Source organism: Convolutriloba macropyga, chromosome 5 (genome assembly GCF_964194025.1).
Source record: "Convolutriloba macropyga chromosome 5, txConMacr16.3, whole genome shotgun sequence".
NCBI lineage: Eukaryota > Metazoa > Xenacoelomorpha > Acoela > Convolutidae > Convolutriloba > Convolutriloba macropyga.
The window spans coordinates 29,331,558-29,348,753 of NC_134472.1; the positions used below are offsets into that span (position 1 = coordinate 29,331,558).

Here is a 17,196-nt window from a genome sequence, read left to right on the forward strand (position 1 = left end):
AATTTTTGGGTGGCGATCCGCTGAACAAAAATATTCCACAGTCAACCCAAACCACATTAGTTGTTCCGGCAATGCTTACTATAAACGCGTCACTTCAACACAAAATCTTGAGAAAAAATACGAAGACGGCTCAGCAACAAACACTTGATATAGGTTGGTTGAAAATATAATCAAAGCTCATCTAATTTTCAAAAACGAAGCCGTTGATCGGCTATATTAGTTATTCCAGCAAAACCATCTCCAAAGAAACAAAATTCTTCCAATTAGCTGGGATTGGCTAGACAGTCAGGTGCACCTCAAGCTTTTGTGATAAAAATCGTTCCGAAAGGTTAAAAATATCTTCCAGACAAAAGAAGTGCAAGGAGGAAAAGAATAACAGCCTAATAAAATCTGGCTGATGGGTCTGAAAATGAATCAGTGAGCAGGTCAAAAACAAAGCTTAAACTGATTGCGCATACAATCTGCAGTAATAGTTAGCAAAGCATTAAGTAGGAGCGATACCGCAACCTTTCGCCTGCTAAAAATCTTATATAAATTATATAAATTTTATGAGCAATAACTTAAAAGTTCAGTCCACCAGTCAAACATGACAACTACCGCGAACTTACACCGCATAGGCGTCAACAGAAAATTGAAAAGCACTCCAGGAAATCTCTTCTTTTGACAAACTGTAAAATTCTTTAAAAATATCATACATTAATATTCCGGTGGACAGGCTAATGCACTGACAGTTTGCATTTTTTCAAACACTGATATATGGTAATGAATTTGGTTTCAACCTCAACGCCTACTGGACTGGGTTAAGAGAGCTTCGGTTTTTTGTAGTATTGCCGATGCCAGGACAGCATCAGTCGCTCAATTTTCATTCAAATTTATGATCTCTTTACTGAATTTTCGAGTGGCCGGCTTTCCATTAGTAAGCAAAGTGATTCTGCTCAAGTTGACGCAATTAAGTTAACCGACCTGTGCAAATATTGGAACGCGGCACTTGTAGCTTCAATAATTGGAGCAATTTCTGGCAGTGGTAATTTTTATTACTTTATACAAAATTTTTGTGGCTCTCTTTAGTACCCCATATTTTTTAATTAGTGGTATTAGGGTAATCGATGTCTATGTTGATTTAGCAATCCATTAAACAAGAAACTTTTTTGAATTTGATTAGAATGGGCAATATTAGGGGCTAACTGAGACAGCAAACGTAGAAATTGTAATAAATTTGTTATTACTAAGAGAATAAGTCAATTTACTGAGAACTATGAGCTAAATATCAATGGAAAAAAATCAGGATGAAAAGACTGAGGTTAAAAAAATGTTACATTGACACCTAGACCTACCATCCCTCACGTTTATTATTTTAACACACAGTCCCTTCATCACGTCCCAATTTTTTATATTAACACACGGTCGTTTCAACCCACCTCCTCCCTCTAATCTCCATTACAGGGTATAACTAAATTCAATAAAATATTCGAATACATATTGAACGCATAGTTAAACTAATGCCTTGTTAAATAAAATAGAAGCTCAGAACTCTGGGTTAAACTTTATTGGGTTAAAGAATAGGCGTGAAAAAATGCGACACTAATCCAACAGTGAAGGTCGGATTGGTATCAAAGGGGATAGATTCATAATAAGGTGGACTTTAAGAGAGCCCAAATACGGGGGGTGCTGAGGGAGGACGAAATCACACCCTCCAATTCCTGTGGCACTGTTCGATTTAGCTTACGCCGCCTCACAGTTGGCACAAGTGGGCTGAGAACGGAATAAACTTTGAGCGTCAAAGAGCATACAAGACCCTTGGAAAAGGAAGCGAAACAATTCAGAAATGACGATAAAGGAGACGACCATCACTGCGTGGAACCTTCAGCGAGTCGCCCCGGGAAAGAAATAGAGCCCGACTACGGAATGTGGTCGCACAGATAAAACAAAGAAACTGGGGACTCACACTCATCTGTGAACTTCAAGGTAACACAAAGGGAGTGATATGGCTGGGAGAATAAAGACCTGACAGCGATCATCCATTCGGAGAAAGCAGAGATCATCCGAGAGACAGCACGCTATACGAATGGATAAAAAGAGGGCAGCAGAAGCACTTCACAGAAAGCCTCCCATTGATAGCAGTCTGTCAATTAGTCAGCACTCATGGCCCCGAAGAGATCGAGAGATATCGAAACGATGTCGAAGACCTCATAGCGAGAATCACAGAGGAAACACTTTTTACTAACCGAAGGAGTTCACAACGCCCACATTGGAAAGGATTATAACCATCCGGAAACGTGCTGAGGATTCGGATCTAATGTCCGGACTACTGACCAAGGATTCGACCTCAGGCAATGGTGTCAAGCATAAAACCTAAAATGGGCCAACTCTTTCTTCAGCATTGAGCGATGCGGGACATGGTTTAACGAGACAAACGGACAGTGGTACGAGCTAGATGGGTTCATTGTCCGAAAGTCTCAGCGTCATCGCTATGCAATGAAGACACGCACAGTTAACGACCTCTCCCTTTCCGATAACAAGCCGATCTCTCTAGAACAGAAGCTCACCCAAAAAATGGCGACGGGTGGAAAGACGCCAACCTGTAGTGGATTGGGAGCGGATGCGAAACCCCGAGTTAGCCAAGTAGTTCAGAGTCAGAACAGTGGAGGCGATCGCGGAGGGAAAAAATCGGAAAAGAACGAAGATGGTCGGAGATCTCCAAAGTTTTTCTCCGAACAGCGAGAGATGTAATTGGAATACGAAAGAAGAGGGTCAAAAACCCATGGACCGTGGAACATGAGGAAGTAATTCACCTAATGCACCAAGACATCACAAAGTGGGTGAACGCGAGGAAAGAGGCCATAAGAAATGGAAACCTCATCTTACACCTCATCTTCCACCGCATCTTCAAAGAAAAATTGAGAAAATCCAAAAGGTTAGTGAAAAGGCGTCTGAGGCAGTTAGAGAAGGCATGGTGGTGAGGAGTCCTCAAGAAACGCCAAGACGCCGTCCACAGAAGAGATTTCGGAGCGAAGTACTCAATCCTGAAACATTTAGGAGGACGAGACTGCAAACCGAGGCCCGAAACCACAATGACCAGCCAGGACATTAAGGAACAATTCAGCAAGGTCAGTGGAGACCGGTACGAACTTCCCCCCGAAGAAATACAACAAGCAGTAGAGGAAATGCTTGACAGAAGCGTAGAAGTCCCCCTGCAGCTAGCCAGCGAGGATATATATCAAATATTCCGGGTTCGAAGAAATAGAAAGAGCCTTAGAGGAGGTGAACGACGATACATCCAAGAAGCGTGCGCAGAACTAAGCGAGAATGTCATCAGCCTGATACAAGATATGTTTTCCTCTAGAGCACAATCGTGGGGATCACTGCTAAAGTACGAACAGATTGAGCCCATTTTCAGGAAAGGAGACCGGAACCTGGCGACTAACCATAGTGGTGTATGCCTTCTCGCAATGATAGTCAAATACTAGCTTACGTGTTAATTAAACGCCTACGAAACTGGAGCGAAAAACACAACATACTGGATAATCACCAATCTGGATTCCGACCCAATAGGTCAACAACAGAGTCAACCGCAGAAAAAGTAACGCAGAAAACAAATACCTAGACCTGAAAAAAGCTGAACCCATAACATAAAAGCCAGCATCATGGGAAAATCTAAGAAGATATTGCCTCCACGGAAAATTCCTGAACTGTCTCAAGGATCTGCACGAGAGCACAACATACGCAGTCAAAGGGCAAAAGGAGGAGATAGTGACCCTTGGAACCCCGAGCGAGGACTTCAAGAGGGATGCCCTAAATCACCAACCTTGTTCAAAATATACCACCAGGTAGTGATGCGCGCAGCCGAGAAGAGAAGAAGGGAGCAGTCAGTCACGCATGGACTACAAGTAGTGATAAAGTGGCACTGGCTACCAGAAAACAGAATCCCCCGAATGACAAACTCGGACAGCCAAACAGCAAAACCACGGGGAAACCGTTCAGTCTATCCCGCTTTTCAGATGACAAAAGAGTTCTCGGCACATCCGAAGAAATAGAACAATAACATTAAAACAATTAGGACAATTAACACAAAGGCAGTAATGAACCGTTTCGAGGAGAAAAACAAGATTCCAAAGGGGAATCGCTCAAGTTAGGAAAAACAGAGGCTGGAATCATTCGAATGCTTGAAACCTGGACGGACCCCACGACTAAGATCAGACTAAAAGAGCGGGGAGTCAGTGGCCGAAACTGAAGCAGCGCCTAACAATGAGAAAACTGATCCAGCGCCAGCAAGCAGTCACAGTACAAATATGTGTGGAATCAGGATTGCTTTTTGACACAGCGACAAGGACATGACTGAACACGGAAATCAAGAAGATGCAACAATGGATTGACCAAATATACCGCTACATCTGGAGCTTCAAGCGAGAAGACCCGCTGATTACCATGGAAATAACACCAAGAACAATATGCAAGATGTAAGAAACCAACTGTAAATAAAAACGCTCAGGTGGAAGATTGAACAACACAATCTCCAAAGAATTGAACGTCATTAGGCTTCCAGATGAGCAATCCATAAATATAGCCACTCTAGGATGGCTACCCTAACTGGAAGGAAACCCCAATAACAGGAAAAATTCCAGGAACAGACCACAGTACTGGAACAAACTTCTCCGGGACGCAGGCATTGACGCAAAAAAACCTCGAAGCCTTAGCCACAGACAGGAAGAAAAGGAGAACATTCGTGGGCGACAGGATGCAACACCAGGCGGAGTGGATACATGGCATGGCAAACCAAAAGGAAGACGACAAAAAAGCCCCACAATCAGAAACAAAGAAGTGCAGTAGACGTCTGGTCTGTCAACACTAGGAGGCTCTGCAAAACAGCAGGAAGACTAGAATTCACGAGAAGCGAATGCATCGACAGCAAAACAAGAAGTTCCCATGTCAGTCCTGCGAAAGTGTTTACAACAGCCTCAACACGAAAGAACCACGAGAAGACCTGTGAAGGCGAATCAGAACGGAACGAAACCCAACAATGCGAAGTATGCAAAACGTGGATCGAAATCTCAAATTTTGGCAGACAGAAGACGCGACACGCAGACTACAGCAGAGGACTCGGGGGTGAGAGCGAACCTCCTGCACGGAGGTGAACTAACATAGCCGGCAGATTGCCGGAATAGCTGCGAAAGAATAGACCTGCGTGCCACATAATAGAGATAGAAACAGACACAGATCTAAATTGAAAAAAAAATCGACGCCGCTCAAAAAAACTAGGTAAAAAACATTCAGCGATAAATTAATAAAGCTTGTTAAAATTCATTCCGCAGAAGCCTCTTATTAGGGACCTTTACTGCACATATGAGTTCCTTTGACCTTAAACAAATTCAAATTAAACTTAAGTTTTAAAGCGCAAAAGTCATTTTATTGAGTGAGGTAAGTCACGTATGATCAAAATCTAATCACGCAAATAACCTAAAAACTTTCGCTAAAGCGAGTGAGAAATGACGTCACGCGCGCAAATGCCGTTAGTGAAAGGAAGAAGTCATTCAGAAAATTTGACTTTTTCAGCTTTGCTGTGTGAACAAATGTAAAACGAAAAAAGAGCGTCAGACGACGAAACAAAAAAAAACCAAGAGCACCGCAATATAGCTACGCTCAGCTTACAGCTTCGCAGCTATAAAAACAAGACAAGACTGCTTGATTTGAGAAATTGAATTAGCTGCAAGGCACGTTCTATTTGACTTCTGGTGGTAAACAGGCGCCTGTTAGTCTGCTTTAAACTCTGAATGAGAGCAACACACAGAAATGAAAAAGTTCAGCGTTGAAACGTTACTTGAAAAAAGTCACAGAGACAAACCTTCAAACCAAAAACCAGTCGTACACAAACTTGCGTAGAAGATTAGCAGGACCAACAGAAAAGAAACTGACTGGCGTCAGGACAATTGCTCTCAAACGACTGGCGAGCTTTTGGCTTTGTCAGTTGCTAGCTACCGTTTAGGGAGGCTAGCATTAGCTTAAATAAGGGAGTTTGGGCATAACGCGAGGGGGCACGGGCGAGCACTCGTGGAGTGGAGGGTTGAGCGTGCTGGGTTACGGGTGCAACGAAGTGCAGGGGTAGGGATTGGGGATAAAAATGGGGGATCATACATTTCCCTGAATCGCATCGAGTCTAGTAATTCAAAAGACTCTAATAGACATTTATGCCCTCCGGGCATTACCTGTTTATCCCGGTTTTGAGGATGAAAGGTCAAAAAGGTCAGTAGAAAATCTGGTCAAGCGAATAATCGTAAAAAGACCACATGATTAATATAATTGTTACAAAATTTGTTTGAGAGTAATTAAAAAGGGAATTAAGAATTATTACATATTCTGTTTGAAAGCAATAAGGCATTGATCATATCAAGTCAATAGTTTCACTTGTCACACTTACTCAGCCTTTGAAAAAAAATCCAAAAAGCGTTAAGTCAAAATACTTTTTAGTACAAAAAACACTAGTATTAATTTTGTAGATAAAGACTATTCACGAAAACCAATTCGTTTTTGAAGGTCACATGAACTTCTCCAAACTTCTCAACAAGGTTGGGATCGCCAATAAGAAACGCAGCAGCCAACAACTCACGCACGAGATATTCCACCCTCTGCAGACATCTTACTATATCCCCTTCCAGCACAGGTTTCGCTCCCAACTCTTCTAATTTTACCACACTGTGAATTATCTCCGTATATGAAGCTTTGCTCGAAAACAGGAACACAGTATCGGCCAGATTCACACAAATATCTCCATATCCGACAATTCCAAAATCCTTAATTTGCGATTCCAACATCAAGTTGCTTTTCAGTTTAAAGAAGTCAAGAATAACTTCCTTCAGTCGCACGTTCTCAACAAACGTCTCCACGTCTTGTTCTTCGCTTGGTGGACCTTGGAATACAAAAACAGAAAGGAATCCAGCAATTTCAGGCGCTGTCAATTCGTGAAATATGTTGGCGAATACACTCTCTGTAATCATAATTTCTTGGATTGATATCTGACAAGCTACTTTGCCTTTGAGTGTCAACTTGTCATTGCTGTTCAAGTAATCGCTTCTTTTGAGTATATCTCTCCTGTCCTGATAATCTTGGTAATGTTGCAACGATTCATGGCTCAAGTTGGCTTTCAGTTTTCTCAGTTCGTCTTGCTTAGAAAGCCGAACCTTGAAATCATTGACATGATCGTAAAACTTCTCGCAATTGCTACAAAAAGCATGCAAATAGCTCTCTGCCGCTTCGAATTTGGTTTTTAAATCATGAACGCGCAAAGACTTCGCTTTCAGTGGAAACAGGCTATTAGCATCAACACTATGCATTACTTTAGGAACCCAGTTTTTAACTTCTTCAGCTAAATGTTCCAAAGTTTTGTACACAGTACGAGCAAATGGGAATGGAATCTTAGTATACCTCGCCCTTTGCTCAAAATTGGTGACAATTTCTGACACCTGGCTAGCTTCAAGATTAATAGATTTTCTTGTTACATATGACAAGTGTTGCAAATTGCAACACACAAGAGAAGGCGTGACGCATTTTGTAGAGAAATAAGGTGTCTCGCCAAACAGCGGTTGACTGTTAGTTCCAGCAACAATTGGTGGCGCTGTAAAATTTTCGGAAGCACATTTATCACTATCAATAGACGTCAAAACCCTCAAGGTAGAGTCTTTAAAAATTTGCAAAACTACACCCAGTTGATTTTCAAATCCAGGCCAATTCATAACAACAAGTTGTCCAATTCGTATACTTTCATCGTACAGTTTCGATTTAAAAGTTCCATAAATTTCCTGCAAAGTCTCGAAATAGTCATTGGAACTTAGAACAAATTTTTCTAAATCTGCATCATTACAATGTACACATTCGGTTAAACTTAGAGATGAGTTTTTGCCAAGATCTTGTTCGAGAGTGGCTGCCTCCACTAGAGATTTTTCGTGGTGTACAATACGGCGGATTTCGGAGAAGGAGCGTCCCATCATGTCTTCTATGTTCAGTTGACTCTCAGACCGAAATATCTTCAGAATCATTGAATACGTAACCTGGAACAATCATTTTAATACTTTGAACGTTGTCCTGTTGTATAGACATGGCCATGGAAAATAATAAACAGGTGATGAAAACAGGTGGAAATGTCCATCTGAACGCAGTTTTGAAAAAAAAATTTTGATATTAAATTATCAAATTTTGTCTGCTAAAGACATCCGAATATGGTACTCAGAAGATAATTGATCCAATTGAGATCAAATTTCTCGCATTAGGAACTATACAAGTACATTTTTGACATTGACTGTATAAAATTCCTATGCAGGGGTTGTTCAAGAGTCGGCTATAATCATTCCAGAACTAATTTTTCTATCCGTCTGGAGCAGAATTGCGCATTACCTGGAAATGGCTTCTGAGAGATGCGAGTTTGGTTGTGGTGAGGCTTCTTAGGTCCTGACTGTGTGGCACTTGTCTGTCACAAAAAATGACTACGGTCCCAGTTGAGTCCAGACCCCGTCTACCTGCTCGACCAGCCATCTGGATGTACTCGTCCGGTCTCAGCAGTCTAATCATATTCACAAAATCACACAATATTGAAAAACATTCAGCATTCATTCAAATGTTTCGCTCCTTCAGCATTCATTCAATATCAAATGTTTCGCTCCTTAATAATCGGCATTAAAAAATTCTTAATGACTGAAGTTACTATAAACTTGCAGCAAAAACAAACTCATACAACGAATCGAATTCCAATTCACGTCATAGAAACAGTGAATAATTTAATGTTAATATGAAGTTATGATAGCTGCTAAAACCAAACCGAAGCTGGGTACGTCGCTTCTGATCCTCGCTTTATTAGGCTCGGTAAGCTGGCACTAGTGGAGCCAAGTAACGGTATTTAAATTCATTATTGACAACTTGATGGATCAAAGAGACAACATTCCGCTCAGTTTGATCTGATTTCGCGTAGCAAAATGCAACCGCTCAGCTTGTGTTTCAACTAAATTAGAGTGTGATCAATCATACGCTATTGTAAAACGAGAACAGCAAAAAGTTAGTTACATGTCATTAAGTGTTCGCTGATGAACATGTCATTAAGTGTTCGCTGCATTTGAAAATAAGTTGAAACTGCATTTAGAAATAAGTTACACAGGATTCTTGCTTTACTGGTTTAGAGCTTTACACTGACTTTGTGCGAGTAATTTAGAGAGTCAAGTAACTCGATTGAAGAAAATCGCTCCAGGAGTGAGGAAGTCTATCAAACATAGCCGGCAGATTGCCGGAAAATAGCCGCGATAGACGCTTGGGGCCTTCCATGAATTGAAACAACTAAAGAGATTAGATAGACAGATCGACCACCAGTCCTTTAACAGACCACTAGACTTTGTGGGTTAGCTTTGGACTGTCATTCTTATAAAACACACAAGCTCTATAAGGAGGAAGCCCTAATAGGGCATTTCAAAATTAGGATCTCTTCCGTTTGCGCCCCCTCAGCTTAGTGGGCGCATATTATTTGCACCCCTCAGATGCAAGTGCAATATTTTTTAAATAATGATTTACAATGTAATGGCACGTGCTCTGTAACTGGGGGCACAAACGGAGAAGATCCCGAAATTAATATTCAAAATCAAAAACTCAAGACTCTAATAATCAAGAATTAGGGCATAAATGTCTGGCACTACTTAGATGCACACTATTGACTTTTAACAAGTAAATGTTCATAAAATTTAAAGTTCCATAAGTGAGTTTAGTAGTCATTTTTTTAGTGTGGTAAGTCATTGAAAAAGTCAATTCCAAGAAGTCAGGGTAAGACGAAACAAAAATCTGTTAGACGAAGTAAAAAAACATAGCAGGACAAGTCCTGAATTACAATTCGAAGAATTGAATGAACAAATTAGAAGTACCTGACCAGCAGATCAATTAAACAATGCCAGCCAAAATACAAACGAAATCATCTCAAAAAAGAGGAACTAAAGCAATCAAACTAAAAAATTATACTTATTGCTAAAGCTCTTGAAACTTTTACCCCAAAGGCAAATTTTGCCCCTTCAAAAATACCAATCTCAAAAATGTGTTCAACGCCAACTTTTGATTCTGAAATCGGTTCAGTTTTATATCCGAAAGACCTGAAAAAAAATTATTGGCCCTTGAAGATCGATTAACTCAAAAATGACCCAAAAAATTAAAATGAAATCAATCGCAAATTTTAAAGAAAAGTTGCCGAAAATCGTGATAATAATATCTTCAGAATCAGTTCTGTGTCTCTAGAGGCTATCCAGTTATCCAATTGCAAGCTTTGCAAAAATCATTGGCTCAAAAATAGACAGGCAATAATTTTTAGAAATTCCAAAAAATAGAAGTTCGTTCTATTAAAATGTTAAAAACCATTCAATTGTCCCTAGCAACTAATTAATAACATACTATCAAACCTTGGAAGTGGTTACCTGACTATTGAGGCAAGAAAAATTGAATAAGAGACGAAGGTTTTGAAAAAAAAAATTAAAAAATGCAAACTTCATCAAAAAATTTCTAAAATTCGAAAGGTTAAATTGTTAAAAAACAAATTCATTGAACTAAAAACCATACAGTAACGTTTTATAAGACCTTGCAATAAGTGAGAATGGCATGTGAGAATGCACAAATATTAAAAATTGACAAAAACTAGGAAACCTTGAAAAAATTGCAGATTTCATCAAAAAAATGCTAAAATTCGGGACACTCAAATGTTGAAAACCAATCCATTGTTACAAGGAACTATGCAGTGACCTATTATCAACCCCTTAATTAGATTCCCTGGCCCCTGAAGCTGGAAAATCTCAAAAAATGACAAAAAATTTTCAAAAAACTTGAAAAAAATTGCAAAAATTATTATCATCTTGCGTGTTTGTGTTTGTAGTACCAAAACATATAGCCCATAAAAGGTCATATTATGTGATTTTGTCTCACAAAAGTTATTCATCAACTTTTAAAAACTTCTACCTAAGGCTAATCGAACAAAAAACTGAAAAAAAACAGAAACATGAAAAAATGCACCATTTTGAGCCCAAAACTCCTAAAAATGACTTTTTAACCTTAAATTAAGGCGATCTCAGCAGCTGCACCACCCTAAGCACTTGAAGGACTATTAAAACTCACATTGGGCATCTAATCAAATTTAATGCCCACTGGGCTTTACCTGCTTATCCCGTTTAGAAAGATCAAAGTCATTGAAAAATGTGTGAACAGATCTTAAAAAAAAGACAGCGCCCCAATACAATTCAAATTCTTTGAATTGTAAAAAAATAGGAGCGCTATAATATCCGCCTGGAATTGAGGATGCGGCTATTAGATAGTAAATGAGTTCAAAGCATGATGTCTCTCGCATCTAAGCAGCTGAAGAGGGGCATGAACAAGAGCGCGAAACCACAATTTTGGGTTCTGCAGCAAGAAGGAAAGGAAAGTAAACAATGAGCTTCGAATGGAGTGCAACAAAAAAGCTGCGCTCAATTTCCAGCTCGGCAGTCATCAAAACATACCCGACCGCAAAATAGCCGCCGTTGATTCCAATAAGCATGATTGGGATCGAAAGAATAGATATTGAAAAAAAAAGATTTTTGTACAAAAACATTTTTTAAGTCCGATTTATTTTGATGGCATTTCTTAGTTGAACATAACGTACTTCTGTTACTCAGAGAGAGGCTACAGGGGCTACTATCAGTACCAATAAGCATTAGAGATGGTAACTAAGACTTATAGGAACGACGTTCAATTAGCGGGCATCTAAAATTGGGCTTTATGGGTTTATCCCGTTTCTACTTCTGACTTCAATTTTTTATACTGACTCTGTTCATTTTGAATTGTTTTGCTGAGCAACTGATGTTCAAAATCACTTTTAGCAGAATGAGAGAAGAGAGAAACTAGCCTAGAGAAGTCAAAAAGATATCACGCAAAATGTTGAAAAAGCGGCAAAATGAAGTAAAGCGAAACATTTTTTATTCGACGAAGTAAAAAACATAGCAGGACAAGTCCTGACGAACAATTCAAAGAATTTTCTTTGACTAAACAGAAAAACTAGACCTAGAATGGACTATGAGTGAATTGAGAAAACCATTTTTAAAAAAAATCAGATAAAAAAATAAGAAAAATAAAACAAAGAAACAATGTCAAAATGCCGCATGTGAACAAAAAACCAACTAGCGAGAAATGAAAATTTAATTCAAACACAAAACTAGGCCTAGAATGAGCTGTGAATGGATTGGAAAAACCAATTAGAAAAAAATCCGATCCAAAAAATCGAACAAACAGTAAAAAGCAGAGTGAAATTGCCGCATGTGAACAAAAAACCACTACCGAGAAACCGAATTTTTGTTCAAACATCATTTTCGCACTCTACTTTAAAATTAGAGCGAAAAAATTCACGCAGCAAAACCACTCGCTTTTTCGCTCCATTTCCTGTTTCGGCGTGACCAAAATCACTACTCCAATTTTACTTCAAAAATCATGAAAATGTGTGAACAGATCTTAAAAAAAAGACAGCGCCCCAATACAATTCAAATTCTTTGAATTGCAAAAAAATAGGAGCGCTATAATAGCCGGCCGATAATATGAGGGCGGCTAATAAAAACAATAATTTCCAAAACGTTTGTGATGACCAATTAATAAGACTCACAAAAGTCTAACAAACAAAAAAAAAATTGAAAGCTGAGTAAAATCAGATAGGAACAGCTGCATCTTCATTGCATTCAATAACTAAGGAAGAATTCTATTTAACGATGTAAAAGCTTATTAATTTTGATTTTCTGCATTTTGCGTTCTTCATTAGAAGAGCTAGGTCCGCTTACGCAAGCTATGGCAAAAAATGTTTGTAGAGAATAAGTAAAGAGTTAAAAGTTTAAAACATATTACAATTGCAGAGTATTCATATAATCTATTTGTAAGTGACCAGGCATATGTATAAGTATTACTAGCGGGGCTGCAAACGCATCACAAGAAAAATCTTTTAACGGATTAGGTCTCACGGAAATTAGGATTTCTGCTTCTTGCTAACTCCGGCTCGAACCCATATGCCCCTCACTTACCAGGCATAGGTTTTAACGCCTACGCTACTGACGCATGTTTTTGCGTCTATGACCCTATTTACCAGAAACTTTCTGTTAAGCGACATTTGGCTTTGCTGAATTGTATGTTCAAGGAGCGCTAAAACTTGTGCAGATAACAAGCTTATACATGGTGGCATACCGCCTTTTAACACGCATGTACTACTTTACGCTGCATAAAGAAAGAACCTTAAAACATGCGATGATTAGGCTGGAAAATCTCAAAAAATGACAAAAAATTTTCAAAAAACTTGAAAAAAATTGCAAAAATTATTATCATCTTGCGTGTTTGTGTTTGCAGTACCAAAACATATAGCCCATAAAAGGTCATATTATGTGATTTTGTCTCACAAAAGTTATTCATCAACTTTTAAAAACTTCTACCTAAGGCTAATCGAACAAAAAACTGAAAAAAAAACAGAAAAACATGAAAAATTGCACCATTTTGAGCCCAAAAACTCCTAAAAATGACTTTTTAACGTTAAATTAAGGCCATCCCAGCAGCTGCACCACCCTAAGCACTTGAAGAACTATTAAAACTCACATTGGGCATCTAATTAAATTTAATGCCCACTGGGCTTTACCTGCTTATCCCGTTTAGAAAGATCAAAGTCATTGAAAAATGTGTGAACAGATCTTAAAAAAAAGACAGCGCCCCAATACAATTCAAATTCTTTGAATTGTAAAAAAAATAGGAGCGCTATAATATCCGCCTGGAATTGAGGATGCGGCTATTAGATAGTAAATGAGTTCAAAGCATGATGTCTCTCGCATCTAAGCAGCTGAAGAGGGGCATGAACAAGAGCGCGAAACCACAATTTTGGGTTCTGCAGCAAAAAGGAAAGGAAAGTAAACAATGAGCTTCGGATGGAGTGCAACAAAAAAAGCTGCGCACAATTTCCAGCTCGGCAGTCATCAAAACATACCCGACCGCAAAATAGCCGCCGTTGGTTCCAATAAGCATGATTGGGATCGAAAGAATAGATATTGAAAAAAAAAGATTTTTGTACAAAAACATTTTTTAAGTCCGATTTATTTTGATGGCATTTCTTAGTTGAACATAACGTACTTCTGTTACTCAGAGAGAGGCTACAGGGGCTACTATCAGTACCAATAAGCATTAGAGATGGTAACTAAGACTTATAGGAACGACGTTCAATTAGCGGGCATCTAAAATTGGGCTTTATGGGTTTATCCCGTTTCTACTTCTGACTTCAATTTTTTATACTGACTCTGTTCATTTTGAATTGTTTTGCTGAGCAACTGATGTTCAAAATCACTTTTAGCAGAATGAGAGAAGAGAGAAACTAGCCTAGAGAAGTCAAAAAGATATCACGCAAAATGTTGAAAAAGCGGCAAAATGAAGTAAAGCGAAACATTTTTTATTCGACGAAGTAAAAAACATAGCAGGACAAGTCCTGACGAACAATTCAAAGAATTTTCTTTGACTAAACAGAAAAACTAGACCTAGAATGGACTATGAGTGAATTGAGAAAACCATTTTAAAAAAAAAATCAGATCAAAAAATAAGAAAAATAAAACAAAGAAACAATGTCAAAATGCCGCATGTGAACAAAAAACCAACTAGCGAGAAATGAAAATTTAATTCAAACACAAAACTAGGCCTAGAATGAGCTGTGGATAGATTGGGAAAACCAATTAGAAAAAAATCCGATCCAAAAAATCGAACAAACAGTAAAAAGCAGAGTGAAATTGCCGCATGTGAACAAAAAACCACTACCGAGAAACCGAATTTTTGTTCAAACATCATTTTCGCACTCTACTTTAAAATTAGAGCGAAAAAATTCACGCAGCAAAACCACTCGCTTTTTCGCTCCATTTCCTGTTTCGGCGTGACCAAAATCACTACTCCAATTTTACTTCAAAAATCATGAAAATGTGTGAACAGATCTTAAAAAAAAGACAGCGCCCCAATACAATTCAAATTCTTTGAATTGCAAAAAAATAGGAGCGCTATAATAGCCGGCCGATAATATGAGGGCGGCTAATAAAAACAATAATTTCCAAAACGTTTGTGATGACCAATTAATAAGACTCACAAAAGTCTAACAAACAAAAAAAAATTGAAAGCTGAGTAAAATCAGATAGGAACAGCTGCATCTTCATTGCATTCAATAACTAAGGAAGAATTCTATTTAACGATGTAAAAGCTTATTAATTTTGATTTTCTGCATTTTGCGTTCTTCATTAGAAGAGCTAGGTCCGCTTACGCAAGCTATGGCCAAAAATGTTTGTAGAGAATAAGTAAAGAGTTAAAAGTTTAAAACATATTACAATTGCAGAGTATTCATATAATCTATTTGTAAGTGACCAGGCATATGTATAAGTATTACTAGCGGGGCTGCAAACGCATCACAAGAAAAATCTTTTAACGGATTAGGTCTCACGGAAATTAGGATTTCTGCTTCTTGCTAACTCCGGCTCGAACCCATATGCCCCTCACTTACCAGGCATAGGTTTTAACGCCTACGCTACTGACGCATGTTTTTGCGTCTATGACCCTATTTACCAGAAACTTTCTGTTAAGCGACATTTTGGCTTTGCTGAATTGTATGTTCAAGGAGCGCTAAAACTTGTGCAGATAACAAGCTTATACATGGTGGCATAGCGCCTTTTAACACGCATGTACTACTTTACGCTGCATAAAGAAAGAACCTTAAAACATGCGATGATTAGGCACCTTAACATGGTGACATAGTATTCGAACTACAATTAAAAAATAGAAGAGAAAATATAACAAAAAGAAAAATAAAGAAGGTAGCAAGAGGGAAACATAGTAGATGAAAAACAACATTCACTATTTCCGGGCCAAAAAACAGAAGCAATTTTTGGCACCGACTCGGGCTTGAGCCCGCACCCCACACTTACGCTACCGCAGCGTGTTGCATTTGTCTATTCCTATTTCTGAATCCGCAAAACTTTGGTCGATGGCTTCTATGGCTCGCCTGCTTTGGCAAGCTTAATGAGCCTAAAAAATGTGCACATTAGGAGCCAAAGAAAGACAAAAGGTAAGACGGGAAAGAAAGAGAAGAAAAGGGCACAAAATAAAAGGAACCAAAAAAGATCTAAAGAAAAAGAAAACCAACTTCTCAAATTTATGATCCAGGAAATTCTGTGTCTTTTTCCGCCTTTAAGTAGACTCGAACCCCTGCCCCTCGCTTAACAGTCATGGGTTTCATCCTCTACGCAAAGGCTGCCGATTGCTTACGCCTTCTGACCTTTCTAATGCAGAAAGAATGAAGAAAAAAAAAGAACGGAAGAAAGATATAACTAATAAACGGAAAGAAATGAAGAACGTGCGGACGAAAAAAACAACTAAACAAAAATTTGTTTACCCCGGTATATTATGCATCCTTTTCCGCTCGTATTCGGGTTTGAAGCCATTCCCCTCGCTTCACAGTCACAGGTCTAACCCTTTGCGTCAACGATGCCTTTTGCTTTTGTCTGTGGAACTGACTACAAACGCGAACTTTTAGTCATTGGCTTTTTTGTCTCGCTTGTTTTTGCTATGCCGCTTTCTTAATGAGCACAACAAAATGCACAAATCAAGGCCTTAAGCATGGTGATGTAGGCTATATCTTTAAGGACCGTTAAATGTCCTTCACTTCAGTCATTGGTCAAAGGCCTTGCGATACCGACGCCGGTTGCTTTTGTCTATTGAATTGACTACATAGGCAAATTTTTCATTGGTTTTTTTGTCTCGCTTATTTTTGCTAAGCTGCATTCCTAATGAGCACAAAAACATGTGCAAATCAGGAGCTTAAGCATGGTGGTGTAGGCTGCATGTTTAAAGATCGTAAAAACATCTGAAGATGGAAGCGCTGTTGTCCATTGCGGTTAAGTGCCACTTACATTTAATATGATAGGGAGAGAATGAACTGCAGAAAGAATGAGTGAAGAAGAAAGAACGAAAGGTAAAAATAAATAACGAGTAAAAGGAAAGAAATGAAGAACGGAATAAAAAGCCCAACAAATCCCAAATTTTTTACCCCAGCATATTATGCATCCTTTGCAGCTCCTACTCGGGCTTGAACCCGTGCCCCCCACTTCACAGTCCTAGCTCTAATCCCTTGCGCTACAGACTCCTGTTGCTTTGTCTATAGAACAGACTACATAC

General features: G+C 38.8%; 1 protein-coding gene across 1 annotated transcript in view; it reads right to left on the reverse strand.

Moving 5' to 3' along the window:
- Positions 1–6,441: 6,441 nt before the first annotated feature.
- LOC142340333 (superkiller complex protein 2-like) overlaps positions 6,442–17,196 on the reverse strand; it is a 58,510-nt gene continuing 47,755 nt past the window's right edge. Inside the window, exons 10-11 of the mRNA XM_075390908.1 lie at positions 8,383–8,548; positions 6,442–8,039 (exon numbers count right to left, since the gene is read on the reverse strand). Coding sequence (XP_075247023.1) covers positions 6,480–8,039; positions 8,383–8,548 — 1,726 coding nt within the window. The 3' untranslated portion in view covers positions 6,442–6,479. The remainder of the gene's footprint in view (positions 8,040–8,382; positions 8,549–17,196) is intronic.